This window comes from Pinus tabuliformis, chromosome 8 (genome assembly GCF_031772625.1).
Source record: "Pinus tabuliformis cultivar Carrire ecotype Pingquan chromosome 8, CPIR1, whole genome shotgun sequence".
NCBI lineage: Eukaryota > Viridiplantae > Streptophyta > Pinopsida > Pinales > Pinaceae > Pinus > Pinus tabuliformis.
The window spans coordinates 47,297,828-47,324,859 of NC_142294.1; the positions used below are offsets into that span (position 1 = coordinate 47,297,828).

The window sequence follows — 27,032 nt, forward strand, 5'->3', positions numbered from 1 at the left end:
ATAAGGATGAGTGGGTTTGTAAACCCTAGACTAAATTTTAATTATTAGGGTTTGGAGTCAAAACCCTAGTTAAACAATTGATAGCCTTATCAAGGGTTGGAGAAGAAAGCATATTACTTATGAATTGATTGCTTCCACTTCAAAGAGGCAACCCTAGCTCCTGGAAGAAATGACATCTTGAGGATGAGGTTGATTTGCAAGTTGAATGCAAGAAGTATAAGATTAAGAGGGCGCTGACATGTTCTCAAAAGACAAGTATCTTGTATCTTTCTTTAAATTATTACTATTGTTGTTATTCTTCTTGTCCTCGTATATCTTTCTTGGTTGTGTTTGTTCTTCCTTGGCATCTAAGTGAGGTTTGCAGATACATGATGAAGCATGTCAAGGCTGTTGCAATAAACGAAAAGATTGGAAGAACAAAGCTTGTGACAAGAAGACTCATATTGAATGAAGCTCTGGACTCAGAGGGAGCAGACAAGATCAACTTGATTGAAGCATGGCAAGAAGTTTTAAAGAGCAACGCTGATCCGAATCTGTTGAAGATGAGCCCATAAATTTTCTGTTATGTATTGATTATATGTTTCTGACAAGGGTTGAGGACTTCTGTGTCCAATATAAGAGGGAATTATTTTCATAAAGGCGTGAGCTTGGTTAACTCCTTGCTGCAATTTGGCATAATGGATTGCGAGTCCATGGACATCTCCATGATGAAAATTTGAAGAAGCTGCAAGACTCTCTTACTGACTTGGTTGATTCTCTCTGATTGGCTCATTGAACTATCTGTTCAAAATTGCTTCTGCGAGAAGCTACGACTAAAGCTGAATCAATATCTGGTTGTTCAATCCTATTGTTCCCTGTTGGATTCGACCATGGTATACTTTTCTGCTGTTGAGCAGGTTGCTAGTGTTTGCTTCTATGAGAAGCTTGGAATGATTGAGAATCCCTCTTGGAGAGGGAGCATTGATTGCATAACATCATGAATCTTCCTTGGGCTGTAGTTGAGGGACCATAGATTATGGTCGAGAATATTGTCTCTCCCTTATGTCAGTTGAGTGAGAGGCCAATGAGTCTGGTCGGGGAGCTTCGTTCTAAGGCATGAAGTGATCCCTTAAGTCATGATGACAGAGAGACCAATGAGTTTGGTTGGGGACACTAATTTTGTGATCTTTCCCTCGGGAAGTTGTTGAGAGACCAGTGGATTGGTCAGGGAGATTGATCTTGAGTTCCCTTCCTTGGGTCATTGACTGAGAAGCCAATGGTTTGGTCGGGAAGGATGAAGTTCTTTCCCTTGGGTCGTGGACCATGAGACTATATAGTCAGGGAGATTGATATCGAGATAGGGATTCCTCCCTTAGGTCGTGGATTGAGAGACCTTGTTTATGGTCGGGGAGATGGACCCTGTGTAACCATTGCATATGGTTGGAGAGTTTGGCATCATGAATGATATTGATTGATGGGATGTATTTGATGTTATGTATCTTTCTTTATGATGAGACTCGTACATTTGATCTCTCTCTTGGGTAGTTGCTGAGAGACCTCTAGATTGGTTGGGCAAATTGATCTTGAGAGAGAGAGACTTGTATACCTGATCTCTCCCTTGGGTTGTTGCTGAGATACCTATGGATTCGTTGGGATATTGATCTTGAGAGAGAATGAAAAATGCCTCCTTGGCTAAGAGGGAGTGTTGGAAATTTAGTAGCTGTGGGCGGTATTTTCATCGTTAAAGGAAAAGGAAAATTTGATTTTATATTCATGACCCCACAAGTGTCAAGTCGGTCTGGCCCCTTGGAGGCATCTATTCAACTCCCTTTGAAGAGTATAAATATGAGAGCTCTCCCTCTCATTTTCACATCTAATCATCTTAAGTTTGATCTCTGTTCTAGTGAAATTAGAAGGAAGAAAAGGATGAAAAACATAAGGATGGAGAAGGATGTGGCTTGGCACTCGTGGGAGGTCTGGTCTCTCTTGTAGTAGTTAGTTTTTATTTTGATGTTCTTGTTTTTGGATGGATTGATGAATATGGACTCTCTCTCATAAGGAAAGATTTCTCGGTTTTCCCCTTGTGGGTTTTGCCTCTTTTTTGTGCCTTTTCTATGCCTCTTGTCTCATTGTCTCATGGTTATTTCTACTGCTCTACTGTGATTAATGGTTGAAGTTTTTCTTATGTATATGTAATTGATGCTAATAAATCATTGGAAGTGGTTATCGTTGAAAGAAAAATTGTTCTAGTCTGTTGTCTACTAGAAATATCAACAATTTACAAATCCAATGATTGATATCAAGTGCATAAGTTTTCATCTTGAAGGTAAGCAACACTAAAGGGAAAGGGAGAATAGAGAAGAAATTGTATTACCCTAACCCTTTCCAATGTAGCAAAGTTACTCCTTTGTGGCTCTTGCATTCTGCGAAAGAATTAGGGCTTCTTTCTTCCAATGGAGTTGCCAAAATGATATGTCAGTAATGTCGTGTGAGGAGCAAGACACACGTCTCGTGTCCCCGACAACAACTCCAAACTGTTACCTCTCAAACTAGCAGGGATCCTAGGAGGGGATCCTAAAAGGGCAACTACTAGGTCAAGGGCAACAATGGAGCAATAGGTCACTTTCACCTCAGCGAAGGCTCCCTGCTCTTTACGGATTTTCACCGATGGGAGGAGACGCAGTATAAAGGGAATCACTAGATGAATGGGTCAATAAAGGATAAGGAGTGATTCCTAAGGCCTATTCACAAGAGAGACTCAATTGTATGGTTTGCTTGCTTGAGAAGCAAGGTGTAAGGCTCTCTAGGAAGGGCCAAGGGGATTTCAAGGGCTAGGGTTTGTAGATAAGACTTGTAAAGGAGATACCTAGTCCTAGAAATCCTTGTGGAAACTTGGTTTCCAAGTGGTCTTTGTGAAATTAGCTTCAATAAGTTGTGGGACCACACGGGACCAAGTGGACCCAAAATTAGGTCAAGGGGGTGGAGTTGACCAGTCAGGGGTGTGCTTGACCTAATTGAGGGGATCAAAGGGGAAATTTTTAGTAATTTTGATGCAATGATCCCAATGAGGTCACTAGCCAAGGGAAACCAAGGGCAAGAATCGATCTCGAAGCTAGGGCTTGAAATATCTCAAGATCCCACCGTCGGAATTGCTTCAAATTTGGAGGGCCTCTAGAAGACACAACAATGCAGTAGAGGGCAAGAGATCGAACTTTTTGGATGGGTGAATTGTGAGAAAATTGATGCCCTAGGTCACCTATGGAGGCTAGGCCTAGAAAGAAAGAGAGAAAGGTGAGAAGAATATGCTTTTGAGTGATCACCAATGGAGGATCAATGCCTAATCCTTTGGGGAATATGGAGTCAAGATGAAATTTGTGTTTTAGAATAACTTCACCCAATCAAGGAGCCTCCTAGACAACTTCGCATGGCAATAAGGGCATGAGAGCAACTGCTAGAAGAGTTTATACTTCAATGTGCAATAATAGATGACTTATCAAGATATGTTCAATAGAAACAATCTCTAGGAACATTCACCCCTTTACACATGATACATTAGATGATGTTTCCAATGTGACCCTGTGGAGGACTAGGACTTCGTATAGGGAAACCAAGCCCCAAATGGAGACCATCTGCAATCCTGCATAAGATCCAAAGCGTCCCCTTGCCCTCCAATACAACTAGTCATTGGAATAATCAAATAATAAAGCTTATAAGTCATGGGATCAATGGGGCACTTCATGGTGGCATGCCCTTCCATAGTGGGCTTTGGCATGTACAAGTGTCTCCAAGCTCAATAGGGGGTTAACTAAGGACCCTATTAGGTGGTTTCAACCTCTAAAGGGGTTGGCATGTCCATGGTACATCTTTTAAGTGGTAGGTGGAAAATGATATAATAATGGAATGGAGTGGGGATTAGGGGAATCATCCAGACCACATGTCAAGGTGCAAGGGTAGCTATAATAAGGGAAGCCCACACCTGTGTAAATGAGTGTAGGAGGGAGAAAATTGTGGTCTCGACCTTTGTTTTTCCACCCTTTTTCATATGCCTTTTGCCTTCTACTGATTTTTCATCATAACTGCTCAGGGCTCTAGGGGATGAGAGCATGATGTGTAATATGTAGTAGTGGATACCCCCTTAAGGTGGGGTGGTTCATCGTGCACCAGGGGGGTTGGGACAATCATGGGTTCCTTAATGAAAGAGAGGGTCTCATCCAATGTTTTTAAAACTGGAACTAGTGACTGGACCGGTCCACCTAATGAACCGGTTTACTGACCGGAACCGGTCGAACTTGGACTGGTTAGGTCTAAACGAACCGGTTTTAGAAAAATACATTAAATAATTAACTTTTAATGAAACAAAACTATTTTTAAGATTTAAAACCACGATTCCAAGCCAATAGAGACAAAATATGCAAAGTTTGCTCATTTATATACCATGTAAAGGTGAATATATTAAAATGGCACCGAGTGCAATACATATCATCGACAAAATAGTAAAATACATAAGCAATGACTCAAATAAACAATTTGTTTGGTTTGCAATTTTATTGCCATAAAAAAACCCTTTATCTTGCACTGAATCACCACAATGAAAAGATATGGTTGTTCATTAATAATGAAAAATGGTTCACCTGCCTCCACCATGTTTGGCTCTTTGAGATCATCAAAGATAGACCCTACAATGCTTTCTCTGTGCTTCATGAGATGGTCTTTGATGCTAATTGGAATTGGAGTAATTGAGTATGCCAATTAGACATTTCTCTATTAAACTCTCAATATCCATGTCAAAGATAGGATCTCCACAAACAAACCAGTAATACAAATGCCATATATGCCTTACAATAAAAAAAGTGTCAAAATCCTCATCCTCTTGGCTGTCATGCTCTTCATGACATGAGGGAATGATAACACCTAAAAGGTTTTCATCTTCAGGGTTCTACAAAATATACCCTCTCCAAATCATCAAAAGAATCATTACTAAATTCAGAAACTTGGAAGGGAATATGACTTACCAAACCCTTGCCTTCATGCAAGTGTATCTCATCATCACAATGCTTCATTTGAGACATGATGACATGCATACTATTCAATAGAAACATGGAGTGCTACAACAAGGCCTTCGTCACACTTTTCTTCCTTCGATCTGAAATCTCATGCATATATGGTTCAAGTGATGAGAGAGAATGCTGGTCATCCTCTTACAATTCATTTCCAAGCGAATCATGTCAGAGATAGGATCCCCACAAACAAACCAACAATACAAATGGTGGAGGCTGGCATGGCAGGTAACCGGCCGATTTGACTACAAACCGATTGGTTCCGTCCTAAACTGGCCGGTTAGGATCGGTTAGGGCCAAAACTTCGCCACATCGCTTTCCTGATCGGGTTTTTCAGCCGGTTCCAATCGGTGGCCTTGCTGATCAGCCGGTTAGATCGGTAACCGGTTAGTTAGGCTAGTTTTAAAAACACTGGTCTCATCTAAGGCCCATAGGAACCAGGGTGATGGCCATGGATAAGGGGTAGAGCTCATGTTTGGCTTTTGCCCACATGCTAAATTTGTATGTCCTGACCATCTTTTGCATTTTTGTGGTACATTTCCTATTGAGAGTGGCAAAATTATGCTTTTTCTTTTCCTTTTAGCTGCATCAACCTTCGAGGCATCGTTATAGGCCCGGCCCAAGGTGTGGACAAGGGGAAGGGGAGGCTAACCCTATGTGGACCCGAATGGGAAAATAGATGAATGGGGCTAAAATGAGTGGACCGGTAGTGATGTAGGTGGTATCAGGAAGCGGGACGACACAAGCAAAATCGGGATTTCCCATGTAGTGCCAGCCCAAAAGCCAAATGGTCAGCAAAGGAGACCCCACGGGACTAGGATACTAGGTTAACCACGAAATCAAGCAGTGGAGACAAGAATACAAGCCTAACCCACTCTTTCCACCGAATCCCCTCACCAATTTATGTGCAAAAGTGCGATGACAAGTAAGGTAAATTGCTCAACTATACCAATGAAAAGCAATACCTTTGGGGTTGGGAGGCGCACCTTCAAACATACATTTATAACGGATGGGTGAGGGACCACATGGTTGGCTCAGGTGGTGGAGAAAATGGCACATTGAGCTATCTGGGGGTTGCAAGGGGCTGTTGGCTATTGACTGAGGACCACTAGGAGAAAAAAATTCTCCTGTGCATACTACCCATAGGTGGTGGGTAACAACGCCCTCAACCAATAGTAGAGGAACATGTGCAACATGACCTCTTCAAGTGAATGCCTTCATCATGATCACGAATAAAGTGTAATAGATCCATTAATACATGGAGCACTTAAATGAATTGGACCATAAATACTATAAACAACCTCAATGAATGTGAAAATAAACCCTTCAAGTGGCACATGTGGCTCCATAGTGAAGTAATTATCCATATATCAAGATAGATGAAGTGGATCTCAAGATTAGAGGTTGAATAACATAGAATAGACAACATAAACCAAGGGCCAAGTCATCAATGGCCACAACAACCTCCGTATGTGTGCAACAATTACTATCCAATAGTAAATAGCCTCAATCCATGAAACATTCCTTCACATGTGTGCAAGGTAGGGAGTGCTCGACGAGAATTAGGTGTACACTGTATAGTCATCATAAAGTGTAATCTAACCTCAACATACAACTAAGAAGCCAAGCGATCTAGCAATGTAGTTCATCCGTGCTACCATGATGAATAGAGTGCTCCCCAAGATTGAATGTACATCCCATCAATTACCACCATAAGACCTCAATAGGCACCTGAAACCCTAGGGTACCCTCATCAATAGATGCTATGTCAATTGTCCTCATCCAAACACTGAAAATCAGTTGATTGTTATGCCAAGCCTTGAAAACCCATGATAGAGTTGAGCACTCACCAAGGTCAAGTGTATATTCTATCAAATATCATCACAAGACCATGATAGACACAAAATCTCAGGGTGCCCTCACCAAGAGGTATGATGCCATGAACCATGTGAATGCCAGCTTGGAACCCTAGGTTGCTCCATCAAAACACCAATTAGTATGCATGAAGTGCAAGAAGGTTTGTGCTCTACAAAAATGGTTGTCTATTACATCCACTATCACTGTAAGAACACAAGAAGGTCTGTGCTCTACAAAAATGGCTGTCTATTACATCTAATATCACTGTAAGAACACAATAGACATCTTAATTACTTGGGTTTTGTGTCACAAAACTCATCTCATGATACTCTCACCAAAACCATAGGGTGCTCCAAAACAAGGCACGAAGGTGCTCTAGGAAAATAGTTGCCTATTGTGGCCAACATCATCATAAGAGTAGAATAGACATGTAAAGTACTAGGGTGCTCCTCTACAAGAGCCACATCTCATCATGTCAATGCTGACCATGCCTCCATAAAAACATGCCAGGAACATGAAGCAAGGAACTAGCATGATCATCATGTGAGCTGATCCATCAAATAAAGCATGCAATATGCAGAAATAGCACTGAGGAAAATATCACCATTACCATCTAAGCATCAAGTATAACCATGAAAAGAAAACCATGCATCAAGATGAGCCACCATACAAACCACCATTACCAAGATGAATAAAAGGACCCACAACCATAGATATGCCCAACCAAGATGTACCATCCCCAAGTAAAAACGAAAGTTGTGTATCTCTAGTCCATCATCATCCCTGTAAGTTACTCCTGAAAATCTGTCATGTTATGAAAATCATATATTTCCCTCTCATGCAATATGAGGGATAACATATGGCATAATAAATATGGACATTACATAGAAATGTTGTTGTTGCTGTTTACTCTAGGTTTGAAACTGCATTTTACTGCTCATGAAGCCTATATCACATCAGCCTATTATTTCCTTTATCAGTATCGTGAAACTTGGCAGGGCTCGTGTGTCTTGCTGAGTCTCTTCGGAAATAAGTACTTGGGGCTAAACTCACCTGAAAATGGAACTCAATGAATCTCACCTAACAAAACTCTAAATTTCCAGTATTTGGATTTTTTTTTTCATCTTTTTCTATTTGCCAAGCTTCATTCAGTCTTGAACTGAGTTGAAATGAGCTGCGGAATTTGGGGAGTCCGGGGAGTCCCTAGTTGGCCGAGGTTTCTCCAAGTCTGATTCTCACGACCTTGATTCATACTCAATACCTTCTTTCTATGTGTAGCCCTTAGCTACTAACCTTGCCTTGGATTTGTGTTGTGTGCTATTTAATTTGTACTTATCTTGTACACCCATCTGCAGCCTATCAATTCTTGTCTTCTGGTAGGTCTACCAAATCCCATATCTGATTTTTTGAATGGAATCAATATCTGTTTGCATAGCTTTTCATCATTCTTTTTTCTCAATGGTTTCTTCAAAGTTTTGCAGTTCCTTTCTGCACATTGTAGTAGTCATCTACCCAAAGTTCACTGCAAGTTATTTCTGCAGTCGTGCACTTCTCATAAGTTGTGCATTATCCTCCTGTGCACTTTCTGCTTCTTCCTGTTTTTGTTTTTTTCCCTCCTTAAGCACATTCTAATGTTGCGCACTTTCTGCTTGTCTGGGTATTTGGTTTTTCACTTCTTCAGCACATTCTAGTTTTGCACTAGAATCGTCAACTATCTACCACAAAGACAAAACCATGTCCAAGATAAACATATTTATAGATTATGTGATATGTCTCCTACTATGTGACAAGCAAGCATGTTTCTGTATAAATCCTTGCATATACATAGAGCAAGATGTGACTATTCACTAACAATAATGTTCAAAGTCATGTTCCATTCTACCAAAATGGAGGCTAGCTTACAGTGATCTCAACAAAATAGTTAACCCTAAAAATTGAAAAGGACAGAATTACATAACTGTACAGAGCACCCAGTGCCCTACAAAACATAAAAAATCCTTTAACATAAGTTTTAATTTTCAGAAAGCTTCATTAGCTGATTGGTAATAGGGCTAATTTCCTTTTCACCACTTCACTACACCAATCAGGTTGCTGATCTGCCCCACTAAAGCACCTTCTCCATCATTTCAATTGCATTCCTCTGTAGTCCTCCACTTAGAGATTTGGATAGACATCTAGATATATCTTCTTTATTTTCAAAGTGAAGTCTGCTCATAATACAAGGGACTGGCACTGATCTCAGCTAATTAATCTGAGTTGAGTTGTAATTTTTTGCACATGATGGAACAGAGTTTTTCACATGAAGCAATCATAATAAAGTTCCATTTTCACTTGTTTGGTAAAATTAAGGAGTAGGATCAATCTCAAAGAGCAGCGCTTTATTTGTATGTTTTACAGCGCTTCATCTTTATAATTAACAAATTTAGCATCAACCATTGCTTCAGATGAAGGTGTTAAATGACCCTGTTCTTAAACAATTACACGCTCCCAGCAGAGTGGGTGTTTGCTGTGATTATGTGGAAATTGAGATAGGAACATGCCAGATGCAGCAAAGCCTTTAGACCTCAATGTCTCCTGCAGTTTCTAAGTTCTTATATTTAAAATTTCCCCACAAAGGTGGTGAAATCAAGTCTGCTTATTATTCCCTCTGGATTTTTGTAACTATTCAGGAGTGTTCTTAGGTTTTGATCCAACACATTTACTTTCCATAATTCAATAATCAAATACGTCATGTACACTTTATCAGAAGCTATAAAAGTAACTGTTGTGAGACTCAGTGGGGACTTGTGAGGCTTGCTGAGTCTTTTTGTGCAAATACTAGGGGCCAAACTTGCCTTGAAGCTTGGCAAAACTCAAAATTTCCTGTATTTGGAAGTTTTTTTTTCAAAGTTTTCTATTTGCTAAGTTTTGATGTCTTGAACTGACATTCACTGAGTCGCTGAGTTTTGTTGTGTCCCAAGCTTGAGTAGTTTTTCCTGAGTCTGAGTCTCACATCCTTGGTTCAACTTGCAAACTGAATGTTGTGCAGACTGAATAACACTAGTGATACTGCAGTATGGATAAGTCCCGAGTTGTCTGAAATGTTACCTGTGGAATATTGCAATTCTTCAAAGTTATGGTTTCCACTTTCCACAAAGGGCTGACCATTCATCTTATGTGAAATCTGGCTCCTCATTATCCCTAATTCATTGTTATATGCTAAATATGATCATATCGTCTGAGAATTGTTTGGTATCAATACTCGCAACCCTATACAGTGTAAGCCTAAATAAGGGCCATATGTTAGCTGTGTGTGTCCGCAGTGCCACACACCCTTATAGGTATATAAAAATGTGAAAATGGAAGTTTGAGAGATTAAGGTTAGCCTGGCAAAGGAGGAAACATTTGATTTCAGTTCAGAGATCTTTAATAGCCACTCAGCAACTACGGCAGCCAGTTAGCTACTTCTTTGTTGGCATGTTAGCATTGGATTGTTGCTTTCTAAAGGCAGTTGAATTTCAACTGACAGTAAAGAAATATAAAATGGACATCTAGGCTACAATTTTTTAAAAACATGCTTTTGTGAGATCTCTTAATTGTCCACAATTTCAGAATCTTTTATTACTTCCATATTTTTTCTTTTGAGACATTTTATGTCTTCTTTGTCATTGTTGTATGATATATTGTATTGCTAATACAGAAAATGAAAGAAGAAAATAAATTCTAAAATCGTAACCCAAAATAAAGTTTATGAGATTATATGTTGGGGGACATGTAAAGTGTGTGTGTGTTTCGAGTCTAACTTGAAAATGTTTGTCAGCCCTTCGCAGCAAAATGAAGGCAAGAGCTCTCAAGGAGTGTGATCACTATGTTGCATTGTTTTCTGAATGTGCACAAGGAAGAACATTCTCTGTAGTATGGAGCTGTAGAGAACAGGCAAAGAAGATGAATGAATGTCTCCATCAATAGTAAGTATGTAGGTTAAGACTCAAGAGTGTTATATAATGCTTTTCTTGTGGTTCCTTTAGATAGGGTAGTTTTTTGAGTGTCTTGAGCTTATGGTACCTTTTAGAAACTTTACTTCCGCATCTTTCTCATGTAATACTCCATGTTCAAACTGCAATATATTTTCTAAGGTGCAGTAAGCTGGCCATGAAATCCCTGGGTTTCAGGTAATATTCCTCAAAGATTTCAGCCACAGAAGTTAATTGTTATTATCCTGTAGCTTTGTACTGTACACCATACTGTTTACACATCCATATGATATTTGTAGTCAATAATCAGAGTCTACTTTGAGGAGATAAGTAAATCGGTTGTGTTGCTACTGTGAGGGAAGCTTATGAAAATTTCTAGGGTTTGCTCATGAGTCATTAGGGTTTCCTTATGAATCCCTTATCGCCCCTGTTACCTAGGGGAAAATGGAGGAAGAACCAGTATATATTTCAGAGTAACAGGAATTTATGTTGAAGTCTATCTTTATTACAAGGGAAGAGTTGATATATGGAAATGGTCAAAAACATACAATAATGAGATCATAAAAAATTATAAGGGGTTTGCTGGTCCAGTGGAAACTTTAGGAATTGATTTTTCTTTTTTAGCCAAATCCAGATGTTCAAAGAAAGGTACGCTGGATTAATGAATCTCTGGGTGAAAAGACTCATCAATCTTTTAAGGAAGACATGCTTGATGAAACAATGATGAATTACATGGTTCAAAGAGCCTACCTTCATAATTTAACAACATGAACGAAGATACCACCCTTTTCTGATGTAATTCAATGGTTGGTACACAGAGGAAATGTGGGTGACCAAAAAATCTATTTGGATATGGGCAGATGTATTGGTTAACACACATACAGTGCATTATTTGCTATATACAATCTACCCAGTCTTGAGCTGCATTTTAACCCCCAATGGTTGAAATATTTTGTCAACAAGCATGATGGAGCAACCATAATAGAAGGGTGGTGACATCGACAAGGCATTTTAAAAATACCCTTCAAGAGTGTTGATCTATTTTTTCTGTTGGGTAAAAGGATCAGCATTGTGGGGGTTCCTGGGAGAAATCAAGAATGCCTTCCTCCATTTTTATAAAGTTGGTACTCCTCTTGGTCAAAATGCATATTTTCTTTAGCAAATTTTATGGATGGGACGGGTGAGTGCTCTATAGTGAAACCCCTTAGGATCTTTGCCTTCAAAGAAATGTGTGATTCTTAAGTCATTCAGATATTTCTTTACCCATAGTGCTGCTTGAGAGAGGACTAGGCAGTTTCAATCGTTGACAAAATATAAGAAACAGTAGCAAGATTCTATGATAAGTAGAGTTACTCAGGACACAAATTTGTTGCCTCCTTTAACGTAATATAAGCAACAAGAAATTACCATGACTTTGCAAGAGGGGAAAACAAAAAGGATGGCATAAATCATCCAATGAAGTTTAAAATATTATTGTATTTTTAATCAAATGAGTTTGAAAAGAATCATCTACTCAAAATTCCAATCTGTCAATGACCAAGATAGAACCCTAAAAGCTAAAGGAGACTTGAATAGTTCTTGGTGAAGCAAACTTAAACAGTGTGTTCCCAAGATGAATTGTTTAACACTGTCAGGGACAATAGGGCTTAAAGGCCTCAACAAAATTCCTATGACTAACGCTTAAATGAAAATTCAAAGTGTTTGCTTGTGGGAGCTAGGATGGGGCACTGGTGGACCTGGAATATTAGGGAAATCTGGGAGACAAGCGAGGAGAAGAACTAGTCAGTCCCTGATATTTACTGTGTAAACACATATTTACCGATTGTAAAGACACAGCTAGACGAAACAAAATAGTGGATGTGACAGATGGTTATTACTTACATAATTAAAAGGTGGCAAGTTCCCATCATCTTTGAACCCTTCAGAAAGTTGTTTAAATAGTCGCTTCCAGTTGTGGTACATGCATTCTATTGGACCTAACTGTCCCAGCTACCGCGTATTCAAGATATCTTGGAGATTGTCTCCAAGGCTTGGTTCACCAACACTTTGGTGTAGTCATAGAGATGGCCCACAGTTATTTCTTCTTTTACCCTGAGTGAAAATATTTCACTTTCAATGCTATTTAAATCAACATGTTGTTCCCTAATGGTAGAATTATGCTTATGTTAATGACAAAGCTAGTGAGCCATTTGGTGTCTCTCAGCTTTTCATGGAAACTTGTGAGACCATGAAACTGTCACAAGGAGATCTTAGCTACCTTCAACTTTGCTTCAATTTCTTTGTCAGAAATATTATTACACACCTAATAGGTCCCTCCAATTCTTTTACAGAATCCACTATCTTAAAGAATACTTTACTTCTTCCATGCTCTAACACTCACACATTGCAATCCACTGCTGTAGGATATTGAAGCATAAAAACTGATAGCTTGTAGACTTGAATGTAAAAATACACAAAAGGTATTTGTAATAATAATTTAATATATATATAAAAAGTAGAAGTGATGAATGTTACAATGAGGACCCGCCTATATATACCTAAGCAGGTGTCCTTTCGTGACTGGGCATGTCTTTTAGACATGCCTTTTCACTTAACTTAATGACTATTTAACATAACCAATATTTGATTATTTAATATTTACATTAATTTTATTTATTTTACTTGTTATGAATTATATTCATAACATAGCCCCTTCCTTTAGAAGATTTGTCCGCAAAACTTTAATTCTTTCTTCACTTAGTGTCTGTCGTCTCGATGTCAATGTATATAATCTGGCCATCCTCTCGTCGTGTAGCTCATTAGTAATATTCCCTTGGATTTTTATTTATTTATAAACTACATATATATATATATATATATATATATAAAATAAAGTTATAATATATAAGTTATAATTAATATGTAATTATATAATTTATATATCAATTTTTTATAAACCCCGTACTCACCCAATCGACGTCATTCAACAGTCACCCTGCCTCGTTGACCTTTTTACAGATTCGAGACAGGCTTTGTTCTCCACGGATTGGCCGATACCCGACACAGTGGTCAACTACTCTTCGTTCACTGCCACGGTTTTTGCAGAGCATGTTCTCCACGGTGGTGGACAACATCTGTATGCAGCGGAAAATGCTGAGCGTGTTCTCCACAGTGGTGGTTGGCCAAATGGTTGCCATGCTCGTCATGCTCGCTGGCAAAGTAGATACGTCCAATAGAAGAACATGTAGCAAACGCCATGCAACAACGAAGATTGGGAATATCAGTTCCGCGGAGAAGATTGAAATTCGACCACAATGAGGATCTTTCAGTGCTAGCCTTTCTGAGGTGTTCGTTGCAGGGTTATACACTTATTCCATTGACATAAGGTTCTAAATTTCTTTTAAAAAAACATAAAAGTTGATCGCTTTCTCCAGAGAGTTTTCTGTCAGAATAAAATCTAGGGTCACCCAACATAGCTTTCTAGCTTCAATAACCCTGGAATCTGCGATCAGTAGATACAAATACAATGTTGAAAATTCCACCACCACCTGCAGGCATAGGCATTGGTTCTAGAGACCCACAGTACGAATGCCAATTCCGCTTAATTATACCAATAACACGCCTAGTTGGACGGGCTGTAATATGACTTGAATTTCTCCTTTCAAGCCCAGGAAAAGGAATGTGTTGATTTAAATGCTGGCCACATGGATGCTGGAGCGTTGCTCTAAGGGCTTTGCCTTGATAATGTTCATCATCAAGCAAGTCATTGATGATGTTGAGATGAGGAAATTCTTTTGAAATGATAGGACTAACCTTCCTGACATCAGTAGATGGATATACATGCATCGGGGGTCCTTGCATACCAAGATCATTCATTGTGGCTTGTTGGACTCTGATATCATGACCATCAAGCTCAGAATGAACATGGAAAGCTTTAAGATTCTTCCCTCTGTGGTTGCTGATGTATATGCTGATCCAATGAACTTGATTGATGATCAAGATGGTCCACTGTGAAAGATTTTTCTTGTACACGAGAATTGGAATCTTCAACATGATTAGGATTTTCTTGAGAAAAATCCCCAATAGCTTCTTTGAATGGAGAAGTTCTAGTAATTCTAAGGTCTGTAGTTGAATCCAAAATATAAAGCATGCCTACATGGACAGTAAAGGGCTCCAGAACAACAGATAATGGAAGACAACGATGGCTACTATCAAAAACAATAACCAAAGCCATGCATTTCTTACTTGATAAAAACCCTAAAACCAGCTGCCATGCAGGTTTTTCCTTCTAGCATTCACCATTTTCTTGCTGAAGCCTATCAAGAATTTCATCTCCAATTCTATCCATATCTTCATCTTCATTCCCTGCCTTTTCTGAAATGGAACTCCTAAGCAAAACACGTTGAGACACAACACAACTCAAATTAGGGCATTTTTCCCTTTTAAAAACCTCAACAATATGAATCTTAACATTGTCCCAATTGATCGGACTCTTAGGATCTGCTTTGTTTTTGGAAATAATCTTAGAAAAATCCAATGATCTAGCAATTGGGTTGCAGGTGCTTGAGTCTTCAATCAAATCCAAATTATCTACAATGCATTGCAGCTTACAGATTCTACCCTTAACAGACCTCCCATCAATACCTTCAATATCTAGATCTTGCGTTTGAATTGCATGTGGGACAAGTTTAGAATCAGAATTTTGTTGTTGTTGTATGACAGCCAACGTTTTTCCATTGGAGGTCCATGGGATTTCGGGGGACTCTGTAAGCTCATTTTGATCCGAATGAGAAACAAGATAAGCTACTTCTTTTTTTCATATTCCCAATTGGATTCGGATTTTGAGTGGTCTTCTTCTCTAGTTTTCATATACCCACTTTGACTATCCTTCTCATCACAATCGTTGTTGAGATCATTTTCATCTTCATGTTTGTCAAGATAGTCCTCATTGACCTCCTCTTCATCCTCATTATCATTATTTTGTTCAAAATCTGCTTCTCCTGCTTCGCCTAGGTTTATTTGTTCACTGTCACTATTTCCTTCCTTATTATCGATTTCCTTTTGACATGCTTTAACTTTTGTAAATGATTTTTCTAAACGCTGAAACGCTTCTTGAATTTTACTAAACTGCTCAATGCATTTAGGATGTGAACGTAATGGCATATTGTGCGGCGAACAACATTCAAAGACCCGCATGATTATATTGTGTGCCATGGCTTTGATACCACTGAAGCATAAAAATTGATAGCTTGTAGACTTGAATGTAAAAATACACAAAAAGGTATTTGTAATAATAATTTTAGATATATATATATAAAGTATAAGTGATGAATGTGAGGACCCACCTATATATACCTAAGCAGGTGTCCTTTCGTGTTTTCACTTAACTTAATGACTATTTAACATAACCAATATTTGATTATTTAATATTTACATTAATTTTATTTATTTTACTTGTCATGTATTATATTCATAACGGATATCATTTTTGTCCCAACCTCCTCTTATTTGTTTCAACCTATTATTTGAGGGAAGGTTCCTTACTGTCTTTTATGCTTGTTCATGTTAGTGAGTTACCTAATATATGTAATTACATATTTTCATTAAAATCGATATCCTTTTGAAGTTCATCTTTGAAGGATTCTTTCAAGGAAAGATTCCTTCTAGTAAGCACAAAAGCTTTATTGGTCAATTCCCTATTTAAACTTTATGACACACCTATTCTTTGTCAGAAATTTTATTACACACCTAATAGAAGGTCCCTCTAATTCTTTTACAGAATCCACTATCTTAAAGAATACTTTTCTTCTTCGAGGTGCTAACACTCACGTTGCAATCCACTACTGTAGGATATCAATTTTGTCCCAACCTCCTCTTATTTGTTTCAACCTATTATTTGAGGGAAGGTTTCTTACTGTCTTTTATGCTTTTTCATGTTAGTGAGTTTCCTAATAAATGTAATTACACATTTTCATTAAAATCGACATCCTTTTGAAGTTCATCTTTGAAGGATTCTTTCAAGGAAAGATTCCTTCTAGTAAGCACAAAAGCTTTATTGTTGACCGCTAAAGTTGCACCTGATTTTTTTTTGAAGACTCCATGCCCAAGGATATGTTAGAGCATCCCTGCACCTACAGAGTTCCAGATTTCATCAGGGCTTCTAAGCCACTTTTTTTTGTCTTTCTCCATTCAGTCCTCAGATTCTGCAGCCCTACAGGGATATTGTATAAATGTTACTAGCATGATGAATAAAGCCATGTGACAGGCCTACAGTGTTGGGACTTGATCAACAAGCGAGTACAACTTGGATTGTTTTTTTTTACTTGGTTAATTATTCCCACTTTTTAGTGGTGAATAATTTTCTAGTGAATAATTTTCTAGGTTTTTTCACTCACTGTGTTGATTTGGGGTAGCATCAGATGTGCTCTAGCCACGAAATTTGGTGAAGAGGTTGGGGCACATGAGATCTCCAATACCCAGAAAGGGTTTGTGCAAATTCTAAACAGATCAAGAGATATTAAAATAATTAATATTTTTAATGGAGTCTCTAAGTCTAAACTTATGGAAAATAAATTATTAATGTGTATTAATATGAATCTGTGTTAGAATGGTCCAAAAGATATGGATCAAGCCAGATCTAATCTTAGCCGTTGATTAGGGACTTAATCTCAGCCGTTGATATGTCAACAAGAAAAGTATAAGAGAGGCTTGAGGGTCACTTGGAGAGCGCACCAGAGCGATCAATCATTCTATTCTCTAGAGCAGGGTTTGCTAAGAGAGATAGAATTAGTGATCGGGAGATGCAACTGAGGGGCATTTGAGTACAGAGAGACAGAGAGGTAGAGATAGTGCCGGGAGAGCAGTGCAGTAGCCAAGGAGAGTGATGCAGAGCCAGCCAGGGCTCACGCAGAGGCAACCGAGAGCTGTGCAGAGCATCAGAGAGGCCAACATTGCTGACGCAGAGGGTTAGAGGGCTGACGCAGGGCATTCCAAGGCCGACGTAGACCCATCCAGGGTGATGCAGGGCCAGCGTGGGACAAAGAGGGGCTGATGCAGTCTAGAGAGAGGCTGACGCTGGGGTTTCTGGGGCAGATTTGTGCTAAGTAGCTACCAGAAGGATTATTCGGGGTTTCAGCCAGGAGATTTGTCAGAGATTGAGAGGTATTACTGCCAGGAAATTCTCTGTTGGGTAGGCCAGTTTCGACACCCAGATTGTACTCTGATATTACTTAATAAGAAAACCCTCAGATAGCTGCACCGGTTTTCCCACGTTGGGTTTTTTCAGGGACATTAGTCCAAAAATAATGGTTTCATATGGCATGTTTGTTTCTGTTTCTTTTAGTTGCTGATCTGTAATATGTTGAGCATGCACTAGTGTTTATTTTTAGTATTTACATTGTAAATAAGTTGTTAAGTAAAATAACAAGTAGGTAGGAATAAATCAGATAAAGTGCATGGAGGGTTTCTAACTAAGTAAACTTAGAAACTTCAACATGGTATCAGAGCGTGATTGCAAATCATAGGAGGACTAAAGGACATCAGCCGGGCGGAGCAATAGCAGCAGAAAACCGCTGTCCCAAGGTGACAGAAGCTGTTTCTAGCAGGGCAGCAACGAGGAAGGGTGACGCAATGCCTGCGTCATCAAAGGTGAGCCGAGAAGAGGCAGCGCAAAGGCTAAGGAAGGCAAAAGAGGCCTCACGCAGAGCCACGCAGTAGCTGGGAGGGCTGACGTAGTTAGTTGAGGAGGCCGGGTTGCTGGTGCCGGGATTGCACAGAGTCTAGGAGCTCTCACCTTCAGGTTGCTGGGGTTTAGAAGGCTGCGGGAATATTGCAGAGTGGAGCTGGTGAGACACTGTAGTCAGAACAATTCCTGATAGAGCAAGGCCAGAGGAGTTGCTACCGAGGGTTTCTAGCCAAGGAACCCAAATCAATGGTGCGGTTGCACAAGACGATCAGAGTAGGGGGCATCTCGACAGCGACAGAAGGATTTCCAGGAGGGAAATCAGGACTCAGAGGGAGTCCAGAGGAGAACTTCTAGACGGGAAGTAGAGACTCAGAGGAGTCGAATAGAGAACTTCCAGGAGGGAAGTAGAGGAGCATCATGGCACTACATGGAGTAAGAGACCAGCATAGACTGGACGGAGCATTGAACTTTGTAGTTTGGAAGGCCAAAATCTTATCCGTACTTGACAAGAATCGTGTCAAGAACTTCGCCTTGAAGGTAATAGCTATCCCAGTCGACCCCAATGATAATGACAAGTACAAGGAAGCGATGGCGAGGGCCAAGAGAATTATCCTGGATGGGGTCAAGGATCATGTTGTACCACACATAATCGAGAAGGAAACGATATTTGAGATGTGGGAGGCTCTCAAGAAGTTGTACCAGCATATTTCTGTGCAGAGAAGAATGCTGCTTGAGAATTAGTTGAGGTTGTATCAGATGAAGAAGGGAGAACCAATTGACACCTTCCTCGGAGCACTGAATGAGATCCGAGATCAGTTGACTTCTATAGAGGTGACATCGGATCAGGAGCTGATGGTGAGGACAACCCTGAATGTTGTCTCAGAAGATTGGGAAGTATTTGTCCAGAGTATACTGGGTAGAGGGACACTTCCACCTTGGGACGAGATGTGGGCAGCTCTTCGCTAGGAAGAGATCAAACGACAGTTGAAGACGGGTAGCAGCAGTAAGGGGATCAAAGTCAAGCAGGAGGAGGAAGATGTGGCCCTAACATCTGAGGGAAAGCAGGAAAAGCAGAAGAAGAAAGATCTCTCCAAGATCAAGTGCTTTCACTATGGGGAGCTGGGTCATTATGTGACCCAGTGTCCGAGGAAGAAGAGTAAGGGAGAGTCTTTTGAGACTAAGGCAGCGCTAGCAAGGGAAGAGAAGGAAGTTTTGACAGAAGATGATTGTGCCATGAGTGCACACGCACCACTTGAGCAGAAGTGGGGAGACATCGAGCTGTAGTCAGGCGGACTACGGGCGATGAGGGGCAGGATCCTCAAGGTACCCAGCCTCTTGGATTAGACCTTGCTATGGGAGCCTTGACGAGGAGTAGTAGGACTCTCTGATGTGGGTATAGACGATGCAGATGGAGCGGCAGAGAGAGCTACAGTGCAGGAGTCCCGAGACAACGTGAGGCTAGCAGGCTGCAACAGTGTGAGAGGAACAGGAGTGTTGCACCAATGCAGGATGGCACACAGAGGTGTGCAACGGTGCGAGATGCAGGGAGATGTTGCAGCAGCGCAGAGGTCAGAGAGGGAGCACTTGTCAGCGACAGAGGGAGCTTCACATTAGTGGGTGTCTCTAGCCAAACAGGGCGGTCAGATTGGGAGATCAGTTACTTACTTCTAAGTAACTGAGTTGCAGTGCAACAGTGGGCAGCACGATGCAACATGATGAGAGGAGCTGCAGTGCGGATGCAGTACTGGGAGAAAGGACCAGTAGTAGCACGGATGCAGAGGGATTTGTCGTACAAATGCAGTAGTGGCAGTGGCAGAACCATGGGCAACAGTACAAGATGCAATAGTGTAGAGGATGTTGGGCAGGAAGGCCTAGCATCAGCACAGGTACCGATGCCGGATGATCAGAGTAATACTCAGTGAGGAGTATTGCTAGAGCACAGTCCTCGTTAAGAGGGAGTGTTGATTTGGGGTAGCATCGGATGTGCTCTAGCCACGAAATTTGGTGGAGAGGTTGGGGCACATGAGATCTCCAATACCCAGAAAGGGTTTGGGCAGATTCTAAACAGATCAGGAGATATTAAAATAATTAATATTTTTAATGGAGTCCCTAAGTCTAAACTGTAGGAATTTACAGGGTAAGTTCCTCAGACAGAACACCAAAGGACACCGCTCACAAACAGATCACAGATCAATACACCAGTATTTTGACGTGGTTAAAACCATCAAAGAGGGAAACAGTCCACGGCCTGAGCCAACGCGGCCACTTCAGGCAATTTATTAATAAAAGAATGAAAATTTACATATGCTTCTCTCATAGACGGATTACCCTACAAATGACCCTCCATGCGCTTTAAATAGAAATCATGGACCAATCGGGTGTTAAGCCATGGATCAAGTGTCGGTAATACCGAGGAGAGAATGAACCGTCGGATCACTACATATCGTGACCGTCGGATTGTAAGTTACAAAATGTACAAGGTAAAGAAACACACTTTACCTAACTCTATACCTAACTCTATACTAGACCAAGTTGTACTTAACTATTTCCTATGTGTCGGAATATCCTAACATCCCCCCTTAAGAACAACTTGGGATAGGATTGAAGGATTTACAAATATGACACAATAGGAGAAGGAAGGAGGCACTAGAGCTTATCCCCCCTTAGTGACAACTTCCTGAACTCCAACCATAAATCGAAGTTTAGTGAACTTCGCCTATGTGAGAGCCTTTGTAAAGATGTCTGCAACTTGATCATCTGTTGAACAATATTGCACTTCAAGAACATGGTCGTGAATGAGCTTTCTGATGAAGTGCATGTGCAGTTCAATGTGTTTGCTGCGCTGATGTTGGACTGGATCTTTGCATAGCTGAATGGCACTTTGATTATCACACCAAAGTGTAGTCGGATGCTGTTGCTGAAAGCCAAACTCTGACAGGATCTGACAAAGCCACAAGGCTTCCTTACTAGCTTCTACGACACCATGATATTCTGCTTCTGCTGAAGAAAGAGAAATGGCACCTTGTTTCTTGCAAGCCCATGTAATAGGTCCTGAACCAAGAGTGAACACATAACCTGCAGTAGACTTCCGATCATCAGGGTCACCAGCCCAATCGGAATCAGTGAAACCAACCAATAGAGGAGATGCTTCGGCACTGTAATGAATCCCAAACTGAATTGTACCTCGAACATAACGAAGTATTCTTTTAGCTGCTTTCCAATGACTTTCACGTGGGTTTTTCATAAACCGAGCAACAAGGCCAACAACAAAGGAAAGGTCAGGACGAGTATGGGTTAGATACAAAAGTTTTCTTACAAGTTGATAGTATAAGGTAGCATCAACTTCAAGAGAAGTACAAGTGACTGAAAGTTTGACTCCAGACTGAAAGGGAGAAGGGGCTGGCTTACAATCTTCCATGTGAAAATGGCGTAGAATATCACAGGCATACTTGGACTGAGAAAGGGAAATACCTTCCTTGGATTGCAAGACTTGAAGACCGAGAAAATAATGTAAGTGTCCTAAGTCTGTCATTTCAAACTTCCTTTTAAGGCTAGACTTCACATGGTTTATAAGGTTGGGATCACTACCAGTCAAGATAAGATCATCAACATAAAGAACAAGAATGATAATAGACTTGCCCACTTTCTTGGTGTAGACAGTATTGTCAGAATGACACCTAGAGAAGCCAGATTCTAAAAGAAAGTTATCCATTTTGGCATACCAAGCTCGAGGAGCTTGCTTGAGACCATAAAGGGATTTCTTAAGCCGACATACAAGGCTGGAGTCTGTTTGTATAAAGCCAATAGGTTGTTCCATATAGATTTCATGCAAGTCCCCATGCAAGAAGGCGGATTTAACATCCATCTGATGGACTTCCCATTTGAAAGAAGCAACAAGGGAATGAACAAGGCGGATAGAGTTCATTTTGGCAACAGGGGAGAAGGTTTCGGTATAGTCAATGCCTTCAACTTGTGAAAAACCCTTAGCAACAAGACGAGCTTTATGTTTGTCAACTTTCCCATCTGGTCCATACTTGGTTCTGTAAACCCATTTGCATCTAACAAGTTTTCGTCCCTTTGGTAGAGGAACAAGATCCCATGTATCATTTGCCAATAATGAATGATATTCTTCATTCATAGCTGCTTCCCAATCTGGATGGCCTGAAGCTTCTGCAAAGGTGTCAGGATCATAATTCACTGAAGCTTGAGCCAGTAAAGAAGAGGCTCTCTCGAACTGAGAACGTGTACGTCGCTGATCTGTAGGATCACCGGCAAGATCACCTACTGCATCCCGAGTAGCACGGACCCATTTTGGAAGCTGAGGAGCTGAAGGAGGATCCTGAGAAGGTGGGGGAGGATTTTCATCCTCGCTTTCATCATCTGAAGAAGAAATATTTTTCAAAAGTAGAAGAGATAGGGAGAGGTGGCACATCCGCCGAACTAGGCTCGCAGGCCGATATATTTTCAGCAAACTTTACATCTCTTCTAATGATAACATTTTTGGACTTAAGTGGAATAAGTCTATATCCTTTGACATCTTCAGAATATCCAACAAAAATACATTTTTCACTCTTTGGTTCTAAAGCTTTATGTTTCTCATCTGGAATATGGGCCCATCCTTCACTTCCAAAAACACGAAAGTGACTTACATCTGGTTTGTTTGAGCTCCATGCTTCTTCTGGAGTGATATTCTTTAAAACCTTAGGAGTGCGATTTATTATGTAATTTGCACAGTTAATTGCTTCTGCCCAATAATTAAGACTAAGTTCTTTAGATTGAAGCATACAATTAGCCATTTTCTTTAAGGTGCGATTCTTCCTTTCAGCTACACCATTTTGTTGTGGAGTGTATGGAACAATATGTTGCATTTGAATTCCATTCTCAGTGCAAAAGTTGATGAATGTGTTTTTAACATATTCTCCGCCATTATCAGATCTTAGCTCAAGAATTTGATGTCCAGATTGTTTTTCAACAAAGGCCTTAAAGGCCAAGAACATGTTAAATACTTCACTCTTGAGTTTTAAGAGGTATACCCAAGTGCGTCTGGAGAAATCATCAATGAAAGTTAAGAAATACTTGTAGCCAGAGAATGAAGCAACTGGAAGTGGACCACATAAATCACTATGCACAAGCTGTAAAGGGGCTGAGGCGTGCCAAGAGGCACGTTTTTCAAAACTGTCCCGATGATGTTTTCCGAGTACACATCCGGAACAAACACCATCTCTGCAAGATACCATTGGAAGACCTGTCACCATATTTTCTTTACATAGATTCTGAAGAGAGCGATAGTTTAAGTGACCAAATCGCTCATGCCAAAGTTTGCTCACTTCATCATTATGAGCAACAAATACTGAGGGAAGATTTGATGACCCAAAGTTGTGAAACTTATACAACCTTGTAGAATCATCAGCAATGCCAGTAGCTAAAATCTGTCTAGGATCTCTTAGGTCCTTAATTACAACATCGTGAGGTGAAAATTCAACGATTTTACCTTCACTGAATGCATTATCTGATATACAGATAGAAGGTTGCAGGATAAGGTTGGAACACATAATACATCATTAAACTGACCATTGTCTAGATGAACAGTTCCAGTCCCTACAACACTAAGAGATCTATCATCACCAACATATATATTTTTGGTGTTACAATCATTTAAAGAAGAAAACATGGCTTTGTTTTTGGCCATGTGATAAGAAGCTCCAGAATCAATGAGCCACTCATGAGAATGAGAAGAATAAGATACATTTAGTGCATAGCCAGACCGAGATGCTTGACAACCACATGCAGAAAGTGCCATTCCTAAAGATGAAGTTGAAGTTGAAGATTGCTCCAAATGGATGTTATGCTTCTTCATTGTTGCTTCCAAGGCTTCCATCTTCTTAAAGCATTTGGATTCTAAGTGGCCATCTCGATTACAAAAATTGCAATGTCTATTAGTCTTCTTCCCTTTGTTTTTATTTGTCTTATCATTTTGTTGAAATGATTTTTCATTTTGAGGCTGAAATTGCTTAGGACCCTTGTTTGGTTTAGGACCATTCTTTTTAGGATACAACTTCTTAGGATTCTTTGGATTTGGTTGCTGTTGGGCGGCTAACGCTTTCTTAGAAGAGTTTCCAAGATGAAGAAGACCAAGGTGTAAGAGTTTTTCTTGTTCTCTTATTAAAGAATCACAAAAGGAATCAAAGGAAGGGGACTTGTAGGTTTGTCCTTGAGAAATGAAGGCTTCTCTTGTAGAATGGAAGGTGGAAACAAACACAGAATAGGCTGGTCCCAACTTAGTAAGAATGGAGTAGATAAGGCTACTATCTTCTTTCTTAACCTTAACACCTTCCAAGAGAAGTCTAAGGGTCTTGAACTTGGACAAAAAATCTTCAATGCAAGAAAAATTATTGGGGTCCAATGTAAGCAATTCATTTTCAAGTTGATGGGCTTTAAGTTCATTTTTAATTCCAAAGACTTTAGTAATTTGTTGCAGTGCTTCATCAGGAGTATCAAGTTCTGCAATATGGAATCTAAGATCTGGAGAAATAGACATCCCTATCAACCCACGTGCTTGGTCTTGCCTATTTTCCCATTTAGCTGCCTTATCTTCATCTTTCGGTTTGGTCTCTTGGCCTGTGGCTATTCTGTAAAGACCTTTATTTCTAAGTAAATCCACAATATAGGACCACTATTGGAAGTAGTTAGTGCTATCAAGAATAACTTGGCATGGACTTTCCATTTTTAACAGAAACTGAAGCTGTAGATGCTGAAACTAAGTGTACCAACGGAAAGATCTCGAAAAATTAGGCCGTTTCAAAAAAAACGGTTCTGAAAACGGCTTCTGGATGAAGAAGTTATGGCTGTTTGAAAAAAAATTGATGAAGTCGCCGACGAAGTGCGGGAATGTGCAGAAATGAAAAAATCCGCTTCCAAAAAATGGAGACTTGAACCCAAGACCTCTACTCTCATAAATTAGCTTTGCACCAAGTGAGCTATACAAAAAGTTTGAGAGGGAGAGAGAGAGGGGGGTTTATGCTTTGGGTTGCGTGCTTGCTTTGAGAAGACTCTTTTTCCCTACAAAACAAAAAACACAAAACACAACACGGACATACAAAAAAAAACGAACTTTGCGGCTCGAAGTTAGCTTTAGCCGAAAAACTAAATATTTTCAAAAATGAACCTTGCGGCTTAAAGTTAGCTTTAGCCGGAAACTAAATATTTTCCTCAATGTTTATGATTTTCCGAGATCACACTAAGGCGCAGCGGAAAAGAGCATACGCATGAGAAAAATCCTTCCTTTCTGTTTCTGATTTGCCCAGATCGCACAGAGTCGCAGGGCAAAGAGCATACGCAGAAATGAAAGGTATAGATCCGGTAATAAAAAAAACTAAATAAACCGAAACCGAAATAAACAGAGAGAAAATAACTGTAAACTGCAAATAAACACTGTATACCTCCAGATCTTAAAAATGACGCAGCTAGGACTACCGGAAACCTTTTCGCGTGAAACGAAAGGGGTTCCTCATTGGAACAGATGCTCCCAACACAACAGAGCAGTCCTCTTGACCCGAAAGCAGTCAGAAACAATAGATCTAGGAAACGACAGTCGGATGCAGTTCTACCGGCTTCAGATTTGGATCACCAACGGACGCGACCCTCAAATAGCTCTGATACCATGTAGGAATTTACAGGGTAAGTTCCTCAGTCAGAACACCAAAGGACACCGCTCACAAATAGATCACAGATCAATACACCAGTATTTTGACGTGGTTAAAACCCTTAAAGAGGGAAACAATCCACGGCCTTAGCCAATGCGGCCACTTCAGACAATTTATTAATAAAAGAATGAAAATTTACATATGCTTATCTCATAGACGGATTACCCTACAAATGACTCTCCATGCGCTTTAAATAGAAATCATGGACCAATCAGGTGTTAAGCCACGGATCAAGTGTCGGTAATACCGAGGAGAGAATGAACCGTCGGATCACTACATATCGTGACCGTCGGATTGTAAGTTACAAAATGTACAAGGTAAAGAAACACACTTTACCTAACTCTATACCTAACTCTATACTAGACCAAGTTGTACTTAACTATTTCCTATGTGTCGGAATATCCTAACATAAACTTAGGGAAAATAAAATATTAATGTGTATTAATATGAATCTGTGTTAGAATGGTCCAAAATACATGGATCAAGCCAAATCTAATCTTAGGGACTTAATCTCGACCGTTGATATGTCAACAAGAAAAGTATAAGAGGAGGCTTGAGGGTCACTTGGAGAGCACACCAGAGTGATCAGTCATTCTATTCTCTAGAGCGGGGTTTGCTAAGAGATGTTGAAATTTGGTATCGGAGGACAGGTGGTTCCCTAAGGCTTTGATTTTTGGCCTAGGTAAAAGTGTCCAAAAGAATTTAATTTTTCTCCTAAAGTGACTATAATTTTTTATAAAGTCAAATCTAATTTTAAAGTGACTTTAAGTGATAAAGTTACTAAAGTCTAATTTTAAAGTGACTTTAAGTGATAAAGTTA

The 27,032-nt window shown here is 40.0% G+C and overlaps 1 protein-coding gene across 1 annotated transcript in view; it reads left to right on the forward strand.

The window, feature by feature from the left end:
• Positions 1 to 27,032, forward strand: part of LOC149234076 (uncharacterized) — a 138,583-nt gene that overhangs the window by 35,634 nt on the left and 75,917 nt on the right. Inside the window, exon 2 of the mRNA XM_089461102.1 lies at positions 10,693 to 10,840. Within this exon, the coding sequence (XP_089317228.1) occupies positions 10,693 to 10,840 (148 nt within the window). The remainder of the gene's footprint in view (positions 1 to 10,692; positions 10,841 to 27,032) is intronic.